This window comes from Dermacentor albipictus, chromosome 1 (assembly GCF_038994185.2).
Source record: "Dermacentor albipictus isolate Rhodes 1998 colony chromosome 1, USDA_Dalb.pri_finalv2, whole genome shotgun sequence".
NCBI classification, from domain to species: Eukaryota; Metazoa; Arthropoda; class Arachnida; order Ixodida; family Ixodidae; genus Dermacentor; species Dermacentor albipictus.
The window spans coordinates 114,749,523-114,761,660 of NC_091821.1; the positions used below are offsets into that span (position 1 = coordinate 114,749,523).

Below are 12,138 nucleotides of genomic sequence, written 5' to 3' on the forward strand. Positions count from 1 at the left end.
CTGGCGGTCGCGTACGCGGAAGTTCATGGCGGCCATACCTTTGTGGAGAGAGATCTGGCAGTTTTCTCCCTTCCAATATCGTTGTTCGGAGTGCTGGAAACATCCGCTGATGCTGCTTGACAAGTTGACTTTTCCTGAAAGCTTGATGCTTTCCGTCATGAAGACCTTCGACGGTGACGTCGTCTTCGCCGTACTTTCACAGCGGCCCCTTTGTGGCTATGGTTGTCTCTCACCATTTGTTTAAGAATGGTGATCTCTTTCTTGATCTGGGGATAGTTTTTGGAAGAGGCGCAGTGATCACCCTGACAGTTGGGACACTTCAACGTGGTTGCGCTGTAATTGTCTTCTGAGTGGGGTTTGGCACATCGAGGGCACACGGCCGAATTTCTGCAAGCACCCTTCACATGGCCAATCTTCTGACAACTGAAGCATTGCATTGGTCTTGGAATAAATGGTTGAACCTGGTGGCGAAAGTGGCCGACCTTCACTTAGGGTGGAAGGCAGTCGCCTTTGAACGTTATCCTCACACAACGTGTGTTGCCGAGGCGACCAACATGCATAATGACGTTGTGTTCACTTGCTGGTTTTATGAGAACTGGGAGGTCTGCATTAGGTATTTCATTGTCAATGTCATAGATGACTCCTGTTATTGTGGCACCATTCGATGGCACGATGGATCGGACCTTGATGTTTCCCAGCTGCGTTACATGTTGTAGTATGGTAAGTGCGCTTGGGCTCATTACATCGATTGCCAGGATGCCTAGTGTTTATCCTGACATCCTTAATCTCGTTTGGCACGGTGTTTTCTAGATACGCGGAGAGTGCTTGCCTGTTCAGGATGCGCAGGTTGTCGGTAGCGTTCTGTGGCACAAACAGGATGGAGAGAGGCCCTCGTTGAGGCGCTGTTTTCACAGTGTTCGAGCTAGACGCCGAAAATGAGTTGATAATTCTTCTTTTGCCCTTGCGGTACTGGACAAGTCGAAAGCTGTCTTCCAAGGACTCGTCACCTGATGCGGAGTACAGCTCTGTGTCCTCGCTATCACTCGACGTATTTTCTCGCTTGCTCAAACTGATGTCCGCGGGTGAACGGGAACCGGTAGGATCCTCGGGGTGTTGTACATCCATCACCGCGATAGAGGGGGCGGTAGACCCCACAGGTGCAGTGAGAAGTCCAGAAAAGCACAGAGATGGGCGAGATGTGTTCTGCAAGAGAAGCACTACTAGGGCTTCTCTTACTCATAAGGCACACGCTTCACTGCGGCCAGGTTCAGTGAAAAGACAAAGTAAACCAAACCTTCCTGTTCCTGCTCCTCTGAGTCAGCCCATAGACCTCGTCTAACACTCGGCTCGATTCGTTGCACAATGCAGGTCGTCAAGCAGGACAATGCGCAACAGCCTGCATACAAACTGACTGCATACAAATGCGCGGAATGCATACAAGGTTTCTCTTTTGTGGCTAATCTAATAAACCTTATTCAACTGCCTTATACCAATTTTACTGCATATGCAATTCTTGGTTCATTTCTTATTATATCGCTACAATAATTATTGTGCATTAATCGGCCCCTCTTGAAGCCTACAGCAAGCAATCGTCATTTTTACTGAGAGAGACAGCGTAAGTGTAAACTTGAAATTCTTCGCTGCATTTACCTTTATCCATAATTGAAATTACGGCAACATGCACAAGGGTCATAACTGCCGATGTTGATCAAAGTTTGCAATGAGAACTACAGAAAGCGGCAGTTGTGTCATGGCGCCCATGAATAAGCATGTAGTGCATATTCGGTTACTCAAGTTACGAATCGACGCCATAGGCCTGCGTCGGCTGCAAGCGAAATAAGAAGAAGACTGGCGGACCTTATTTGTTTCAATAACTTTATTACCCGTCTCATAGCCTCATGGCATCCTTGGTATTTTCGTGCGACGTCGTAGCAAGCACTTGAACTTTCATCCTTTCAGTCACTCTCGTCCGTCATCAACCCTTGTAGCCATAACCTAGACCATAGCCACCGTAGCCGCCGTAGCCACCGTAGCCGCCGTAGCCGCCGTAGCCGCCGTAGCCACCATAGCCGCCGTAGCCACCGTAGCCGCCGTAGCCGCCGTAGCCACCGTAGCCGCCATAGCCGCCGTAGCCTAGACCGTAGCCGCCGTAACCCAAGCCGTAGCCGCCATAGCCGCCGTAGCCGCCGTAGCCTCCGAGGTAGCCTGCACTTGCGAGGGCGAGGACGGCAGCAAGGGTAGCGAGGACAGCCTGCGGAAGAGAGACAACACAAATCAGCGGGAGGAAAGAAGGTGCGGTGCACCGATGACGAAGCAGTCTTATCGTGGGCCGTCTCCTTGTAGCGCACCCGAGTTTAAAGTGTTCCTTGTAGCTACAAAATGTTTTCGAACACAAGTTAACCTATCAGAAAGAAATAAATTATCATGCACCCATTTCGTTTTTCTATTGCGCTCGGATCTGCGACGCCTGCCGAGGTGCTGAAGAATAACATAGTGAACCAGAATAAGCAAACCGAAAGGAAGGGTTATTCATGTTGGATCAGTTTCTTTGTAGGTATGGCATTCTACGAAGTCTATGTTACAGATGAGAACATGGCAGAGCAGGCGATTTACTCGTAAACCTCAGTTTACCCTCCGTATTTTTATGGCACTTATCTATTTACATATTTATTTATTTATCTATTTATTTATTTATTTATTTATTTATTTATTTATTTATTTTAGGAGGAGGGGGTTACAAATATTGTTTCGACAGTGTGTACGCTGGTTTACTGCACACGCTCAGCTTTCCGGTTAAAGACACTTTTTTCCCAAATGAATAAAGTACAGTACGGGAATTTCGTCCTTCCCATGGCAATTTCGACTACAAATAGCCCTCCTCAAAAAGCATGACTCAGAGCGATGAAGCAGAAAGCGAAAGTGATCCGAGCCCTTCAGCTACCACAACGAACTAATCATGAACACAAGACATATGCGAGTGTAAAGGCGTTTGTTTGCTTCTTTGTTTGTTTGTTTGTTTGTTTGTTTGTTTGTTTGTTTGTTTGTTTGTTACTTATTTTCGTTCTTTTTCTCTGTCTACCGTTTTCCTCCGTCTTCTCATTCGCACCTGCCACATTTCAGCAAAATTTAACTTCGCTTCAAGAAAGATGGCGCATGCACGCTTAGGCTACTTAGTGCCGGAGGAAATTACTTTCCTGGCAACGCTCCAGTAAAATCGGGCAAATGTAGAACAAGTACCAGAATGGTAAACTTCGCGTTTGCTTCCAGCTTCAGCTTCCTCATGGGTTTGCATGCTGGTCTCTGTGTCGTAGCTGTCCTGATGTTAATTTTCGACGTTAACTGGCAAGAGCTGTTCAGAATTTTATTTCGTAGAGCGAACAAAAACATGGTCCTGTTTGTTACACGAAAGGAATTGATCGTTTGCGAACTTGCACCTTCTGCTAATTCTTATCCATTCAAGAACCCTTATTCATTCGCGTCACTACGGATTGGCAGGGTTGGCAACACCAAATTATTCTTCGAAAATTCGCCTACTCTCCTCGCCTCTTTTCGAACAACTTCAATAAAATGAAATATGCGCATGCGTAAGAACCTGTCTACATGCGTTTACTACCAGTGATATTAATTTTGTTACCCTTCCCGAATGTTGCACACTTTAAGTGCAGATAGACCTGTGCCCTTCTCAAGTCCTCCTCCACGGCTTTCCACGCTAGTCAGTGCTGCTCACTTACAATGGCCTTCATGGCGACTGGAAGTTTGCGGTGGCTGCTGAGTAGGCTCAGTGAATCCCTTCTCCAGTGAATGCTGTCTGCACTGCCGAATTCCTGCTTATATACTTTCGCCGTGGTCGACGCCTTTGAATGTTATCTCCATCCAACGGGGTTTTTTCACACACCGACAGGGCATTTGGTATCACCCACGCACGCCGAGCGAGGATATCGCCCGACGAATGACAACTAGGCGAGATGGCTTAGCGATACGCGGAAGTGGCGAAAGCGTTAAGGCGGACACTCGCGTGCTGCCGGTCTCTTTCATTTTATGTGAGCTCACGCCCACTACAGATGATGCAGTCAGCCACGTGAGCAGCTTGGCACCCGATAAAGCACGGACTGGTGGCTGTAGGGAACCGGATCGGGCACGAACAGGATTGCGACAGGTCAAATCGCCCGGAGGTGCAGGTTAAGTGGTGTTGAAACAAACAGAGACCACGACATCAAAAAGATAGCGAGGCATTTACCGTGACATGTCTCCTGATAGTTGCGATTTGCTGTGGAAGGAGTGATGAATGCGGGAGTTGCGAAGCGCTCGGGCACACGAGTCTGTATGTACTTGAAATACGGTTTACTTGGAAGTGCCGATCGCGCAGCGTTGTGGGACAAAGGTACGCCCCAAATTGTGTAAACTGTTCTTAGAGTAAGACCGTAATTTTCCTGTGCTTTCTTGTCTAACTATTTTCCCCTACACTTAATTATTACGAATATTTAAGGATGAAAATTAGACAGCGCCTTCTCTTCGGACCTTTCCCTACATATATATATATATATATATATATATATATATATAGGCAGGACATGTAATGAGGAGGGAAGATAACCGATGGTCATTAGGGGTTACGGACTGGATCCCAAGGGAAGGGCAGCGTAGCAGGGGGCGCCAGAGAGTTAGGTGGGCGGATGAGATTAAGAAGTTTGCAGGGACGGCATGGCCACAATTAGTACATGACCGGGGTTGTTGGAGAAGTATGGGAGAGGCCTTTGCCCTGCAGTGGGCGTAACCAGGCTGATGATGATATATGCTAAGAAGACTTCGGTCACATTTTCCTTATTTAATTACTCTGGTATTAACTGCAAGAACAAATGGGAGTTATAGTGCCACTTGTCGCGGCTTTTAGAAACTGTTAATAAACCGGTCTGTCAACTATAGTATAAGCACGCGGGCAGTAATTTAGATTCGAACTGTTAGGACGCACACCTGCTTTCTACTGTCGGACGTACCATAGCGTTTTGTTAATTTCGACGCCCTTCGTACTATATGATAATCTAAACACTACCACATATTTCAAAAGTGCAAAGAACTGCGACGGAAAATAACAAGAATTTTACTTTCTCGTACTGTTTTTATAATCGCGCTTGTAATTGATCTATTCGCCATCTTCCCCTCGTATACGGTTGCGACTGTTAGAAAAATAAACCACTGCTGTTAGTCTGCCTTCGGGTCACGTCCCGTATTTCGCGCAGTTTATGAGCAGCCACATCATGGCTACGTACTTTTATTTAATGCGGCTCTAACATTGACATGAACGGCGACGTCACCAGAAAGCCTTTGTGGGCCCGCTGCTTCCTCAATCTACGCGTTTTGTACCTGTTGCATGTCTTCGATTTCGCTGTTAGTAGCAAGCACTGTTTAAAAACAACGTTTGGAATCTATCCTGGCTCTTTTAAGCAATGCTTAAATTTTTTTGCACTTATCAGCTGTTTAGAGTACTTGTGTCGAATTGGAAATTCAGCTGATGAATAATTGCTATGGCGTCAGTAAAGCTAATGAGGACTTTTTTATGTGCGCGACTAATGTGGAATGCGGGCTTGCTCTGCGCCAAGGTAGAGAGCTTGATTACTGTCATCGAAAATAACGGCTGCCGTCAAATCGCGCCGTTTGTTCTTCGCGGACTTTGCAGCTGTGTGCAGTACGCAGCAGCGTTTCTCGTGTCTCATTGCCGTCGCTCCTATCAAGTAATCCTCATTGTGTTACCACGAGCAGCCGTCTTGTTACCACAAGCGGGGGGGGGGGGGGGGGGGGGGGATAATCAGATTTTTTTCTCACTTCCCTATCTACTTCCAACTTTTGGGTGGGGCCTCTGTCCGGATTTATTCCAGCCTATGTGCACCTCCACAGAGAGACTGATTGCTCTAGGGGTGCACAATACATGGGCAGAACTGGCGGAAGTGGTGCGAACCTCTCAAATTGAGAGACTTAGCACCACGAGGACAGGAAGAGCCATATTAGCAAGGGTGTAAAAGATCCGTTTCGGTACGTAAGCGAAAAGCCCACTTACACTGGGTAAATAATCGAATATTCAATGAAATTCAAGAGAAAGACATACTTTGGGAACGATATCTAAAGCACCCTGAAGACGAAGGTTTGAAGAGTCATTACAGAAGTGCACGAAACAAAGTTACAGCAATGATGCGCTGTTACAAAAGAAACTACTTTGGCAGCCAATTTTCTTCTTCTCGTAATAAACCTGCAAAGATGTGGTCCCTAGTGAATGAGCTTAGGGGAACCAAGTCGACCTCCTATTTAGATCCGATATTGAAAAGTTTCGGTGCACCGTTGTAAGCGGTGGCTAATTGTTTTAACAATTCATTTTCTTCAGTGGCGGCAGATATGGGAACGCCCCTTAATCTACAAAATCCTATCACAGCAAGTAGTTCGGTATAAGATTCGGCGGTTCTGCCCTCGATGGCAGAAGACGACTTGCTTCGATTGCTGTGTCGGTCACGAACGAGCTGCGCTGAAAGTTTAGACGGAATATCAGCTGAAGATATAACACTTAACGTAAGCGTGTTAGCAGGGCCGATTCTTTTTATTTTGAACAGTATTCTAGACACGGGTGTTGTATCCGACGAAATGAAGAGAGCACGTGTTATTCCCATATTTAAGGGTGGAGATGCATCAAAACCTGAAAAATGCCACCCCATATCCGTACTTCTTTTCTTATCACAACTGTTGGAAAGCGACGTTCTGGAAGCAATGGACAGCTTTGTTCTTAAGCACAAGATATTATCAGCTTCCCAGTACGGCTTTGATCAAGGCAGTGGTGCGCAAAACATTTTGAAACTTTGTCAGATTTTTTACACGAAACTTTTGAACGAAACCAAGTGTCCTGTGCACTCTTTTTAGATATATCAAAGGCATTTGACTCAGTTAACCATCGTATTCCATGCAACAAACTTTACAACTATGGCTTTCGAGGACATTTTCTAGATTTTCTTAGTAGTTATTTTTTTTAATCGGTCTCAAATTGTTTGTCTGAATGATGTACACAGTACTCTGCAGTACCTCACAGCAGGAGTGCCGCAAGGCTCAGTGCTGTCACCGCTTTTATTCAAATTTTACGTGTGTGACAGGGGCCGGTAATTGGCACAAGTGCCGTTTTTCAATATGCGGACGGCACCTTCCTTGTTTCGAGACAGGTGGAATATGATAGAGCTGTTGCTCTGCTTCAAATTGATACAGTTAAAGTCATAGTCTAGTGTAAAAGCAATCACATAAAAGTTAATGCGCGAAAAACGCAATTAGTCTGTTTTAGAAATCCTCTAAACATTCTTGATGCCACACTACCTGTCCTATTGCATGGCTCCTATTGTTTGAATTGCGACTGTACACCGATTGAGTATGTAGACAGTGTTAAAGTGTTAAATATCCAGGGCTGCACTTTGAGAATGTTTTATCATGGAACGTTCATATGGCTTCCGTTTGTGCTAAACTTCGACGAGCTGCGTGCTTACTCTACCGCATTCGGAGCCATGCTGCTATTAAAATAAAGAAAATAATCGGGCATGCGTTAGCGTATTCGCACGTAAGATATGGCATCTGCTGTTTCTTTGATTGCAGCCGCTTAGGAAAATCCAAAGCGAACAGTTTATTACAGAACATCTTAAAAAGTGTAGCCTACAACACAAACATTGATATAGATAAACCATTCAAGTCTCTGAAAATGCCAACCTTCGATTCAGTGTTTCTCTCCGTTGTTGTGCCGCGATATTTATGGAACGAAGATTTTCGTGTACCCGCAATAAAGCACCTGAATCTACACAATCCCTCCAGATATGTTGTTCCTCGAACAAGAACTAATTATGGCAAAGACAATATCATATTCCTCATTTGTTTAATACTCCCCCCCCCCCCCAGCTCAATACTTGAACAGCGAAGTTTATCAGGCTTAAAGAATGTCTTAAAAGGAGGGATATAAAAAAAAGAAACATGTCACTTGTATGAAGCTGTTATTTGTCTTTGTGTGAGCATTGCGAATGGTTTGTACATTGTACCTGTGTTCACTTCGCGGCTTTCCTTTAAAACATCGGCCAATTCAGTGCATATTCTTGTGGTGTGGCCAGTCGTGTTTGAAGTTGACATGTAGCACCTTTGTCGCTCTAATTTTTGCAGTTCTTGGTAAATAGTTTTGTATGTGCTCTTCAAGGTTTTTTTTTCATATTTGGGAGCATTAGTTATGATTGAGACGCTGTCAGTGTGATTTTGCCGTGACTGTCAGGTCCCTGCCATACAAGCCCTCCGAAGGCTTCGGCAGACCCGGCAAGAAATAGATGTATATAAGATCTCGCAATGAAGATTATTATTATTATTATTATTATTATTATTATTATTATTATTATTATTATTATTATTATTATTATTATTATTATTATTATTATTATTATTATTATTATTATTATTATTATTATTATTATTATTATTATTATATGGAAACACAAGCACACAAATGAAACAGGGAGGGAGCAAGCTGACAACTGCCACCGAGAGGGGCACAAAGCCTGCCTACTCTTCCGAGAGGAGGGAATGAAAAGAGGACTAGAAGATAGGAAACAAAGAAATATGAGAGAAAATAGGAAGTAAACAAATGACAGAGACACGGACAAACGAAAGTAGGAACACGGAAAAAACGTCTGTAAACGCGAGGCCAAATCAGTTTCTGCATGAAAGTTTGCATGAAATCCACACTTGTGTGCAGGTTGTAGAGTTGTTGTTGTTGCCTCAAAACATGGCTCGTGTACCCCACAGGGGGAATCAGTCACACTGGGTTGATTGAAAAATGCATCTAATAACATACCAAAAGGGGGTAAAGGCATACATTCAAAACGAAGCATAAGGCAGCTAAATGCTAATAGAAATTCATAGAGGGTATATGCATATATTTGGGATAAAATGGAAATAAAGTAAAGCGTCCCACAGTACCCTAGCAACGAAACCTTCCTGACGCTTCAATGAACTTTGACCTTTTGCTTGCGCCTAATTGACACGCGCTAAAGGACAAGATATCTGGGGTAGTAAGCGCTAATCCCAGCTTACTAGTTAGAAATAAAAGGAACATTTTGCGGAGAGTGGAGAAGCGACGGCAAGAAAGAAAGAAATGGCCCATAGTTTATGGTTCATTGCAGAAAGAGCAGAGGTTAGTTATGGATAAATCAGATTTGTGGAGGTAAAAATGCAGGCGGGGAATTCTATAACGGAAGTTTGTGAAGGTAACCTCGCATTGTCGTGAAAGGCAAATGCCTTTCACGACAATGCAAGGTGACTTTAACCCTTGGAACTACAAAAGTTCCAAGGTAAATTTGGGTGTCGAAATCATCTGCGAGAAGTGGAGATGAATCATTGCAATTTAAATAAAAGACGTTTAAATCTAGCTCTATTATAAAAGTGAAATCAGGAAGAATGTATAAGACTGGGCCATTTAGTGATGAGGATGCGAGCGAGTCAGCTGATTCATTTAAAAGGCTTCCACTTTAACCAGGGACCCAGACACAGCTGACTTCAGACAAATTGTTCAGGGCAAGCGTCGAAAATATACTCAGACGGTGGGACCGATTATTTGAAGGTAAATGAGTACAAACCGAAAGCGCATCAGTAACAATTATTACTTTAGAATTCTGTGGACCCAATTTTCTCATAGCTAAAATATTGCCAGAAATTCTGCAAGAAATAGTGGGGTATAATCAGCGAGGCGGTGAGCAAAAGTCTAGTTAAGCTGCTATGAAAAGATGCCAACACCGGCCTTCTGTAAATTTTGTGTTGCATCCGTAGAAATAACCAAGTGAGACGGAAACTTACTAAGATGATCTTGAAGGAGACGTTCAAGTATACGCGCTGGAAGAAGTTTTGCGTGTTTTGGGAAAAAATGGCACCGAAAATCAGTTTCCCCTTTAACGAATGAGTTTTTGGAGAAATCAGGCACGGTAGCCGAACATCAAGTTTCGATAACAGTGTCTGAACACAAACAACTTGTGGTTGTCGATAACGCCGCCAATGTGCTCTCAAAAATGAATCGCGAGAATTCATGAAAATGGGCTGCACATGGGAGAGGGGTGGATTGTATCGCTTCAGAAATGTCAGAACAGTAAGTTGCTTAAATCAGTACTCAAGCGGAATAATTCCAGCCTCCGGATAAAGCACGTCGTTCGTCACAAAACGCGGCAGCCCAAGACATAGACGCAGCGGTTGCCTTTCTATTAGTAATAAAGGTCTTACTTTCTATGCAGCACATCCTAAAAAAAGAACACACTCCAATTCTAGAAAGAGGCGGACATAAACCTTATAAATTATCAACAATGAAACCCTACGTAATCCCATCTTGTTATTACTGAAACGGTGCAATAATACCATTGCACGCTCTCCTTTACTAGCATTTGTTTCGATTTCCTGCTGTCAGTTTAGCGTACCATCATATGTTATCCCTAAGTACTTCAAAGGTGCAACTCGCGGTATCGACTCATTTCGATAATGAAGAGAAATGAAAACGGCATTTGCAAATGGAAACACAAGTAACAAGCATTTCTTGACGTTAAGGGAAAAAGACAGTCCGTCCGACCAGGACTCGAGTGCAGACAAATAAAATTGCAAAATTTAGTGTAAGATATTCATATCCGGTAACGAGGAGAAAAATGCGATATCATCAGCATATAGATAAAGTTGCACATCCTCTTGATTGGGGATAGACGATAACAAAATATTACATAAAAGCGAAGAAAGAACAGATCCCTCTGGTACGCCTCTCGTCTGTTTATAGGTACCCGATGTGACCCCATCTTTGAAGTAAGACAATTTTCTATCGGAAAGGGACTCTTCTATACAGGCCACTAGATCGTCTGGAACAGCACAGCTCGCTAATCTAGAAATTAAAATTCCACGCTCGACACTGTCGTGCTTTCGCAATGTCTAAAGTTACCAAAACTGAAACTTTTCTTGATAGTCCTGCGAGTCGAATGCGGCTTTCTAAATCAACATGGGGTGAACATATGAAACATTGAGGCCTAAATCTTATTTGTCTCAAGCACAGAATATTCTGGGAAGAAGTGAATTAATTGAGCCGCATATGAATTACTTTTTCTGTTAGTTTGACTAGATTCGCAGTAAGGGTGATTGGCCGAATGTTGTCCAATACATATCGGAGGTTTTAATTTTTAAGTAAAATCATTTTCCAAGAGTCCTGGATACATGTATATTGAAGTGAACAGTTGACTATATTGAAAAGCTCATTAGGGAAAGAGTTAAATAACAGGTTAAACATCGCTGTTGTGATACGGTATGGTCCAGGAGCCGATTGATGTACAGTTAAAATGATGTCGGATAATTCCGTGATGGTTACTTCTACAAATTCCTATGTCGAACTGTTAAACCTCCTAGGTCTAGGACATTGCGAAGAAAAACGTGCTTCAAGCACTTTAGCCCTCCGCCACTTCTTCGGGCGCTAGAACAGTGGAATGTGACCATACGGACTGTTAGAGAGATTTTCTGTTCCGTAAAAACCTAATAAGTGCCGATCTTGTTTCTGGTTTTGACAAAGATGAATGCAGTTCGTTTTTTTTTTTTGTTCATCTTTTGCTATTGCCACAGATGCAGAGTTAACAAATTAGATAGGATTAATGTCGCAGAAGCTGAATCTCCTGAGCTAGCTTGCAACTCATTTTCTAGTCTGATGACAAATTACATAAAACAGAGTATATCGTCCATCCCAATGACTCGTTGGTTTAGCGCGCGAAGAAATCCATGGATCCCAAATGGGATGTTGTGGTCAATTTCTAAAATAGAATCCACAAAAAACTAAAATTTCAACCATTCAACACAGCGCTACTAATTCGCTTTAATAATTATTCGAATACACTTGGGGCAATTTTTAAACGAGTAAAACGTGACTTCTTTCAAAAGCGCATATTGCTCAATGGAAGTAACACTAAAGGAAACTGGGAGCTTATTAAAGAGTTTCTGGACAATAACAATTCCCACGCATGATTAGCTAAATTAACAATCGTATCGAACACTTATACTGAACCAAATGATATTGCCAACGCTTTTAATGATCCTTTTACTTCCACCGAAAGCACTCAACGCCCTCTATCATTTCCC

At 43.4% G+C, this 12,138-nt stretch overlaps 1 protein-coding gene across 1 annotated transcript; it reads right to left on the reverse strand.

The window, feature by feature from the left end:
* Positions 1–1,858: 1,858 nt before the first annotated feature.
* Positions 1,859–3,793, reverse strand: LOC139055611 (spore coat protein YeeK-like). The gene is made up of 2 exons (XM_070533139.1): positions 3,732–3,793; positions 1,859–2,251 (listed from the first exon to the last, which is right to left on the reverse strand). Exons 1-2 carry the CDS (start codon positions 3,741–3,743, stop codon positions 1,976–1,978), a joined length of 288 nt encoding a protein of 95 aa, XP_070389240.1. The 5' UTR covers positions 3,744–3,793; the 3' UTR covers positions 1,859–1,975.
* Between the last annotated feature and the right edge of the window lie 8,345 nt (positions 3,794–12,138).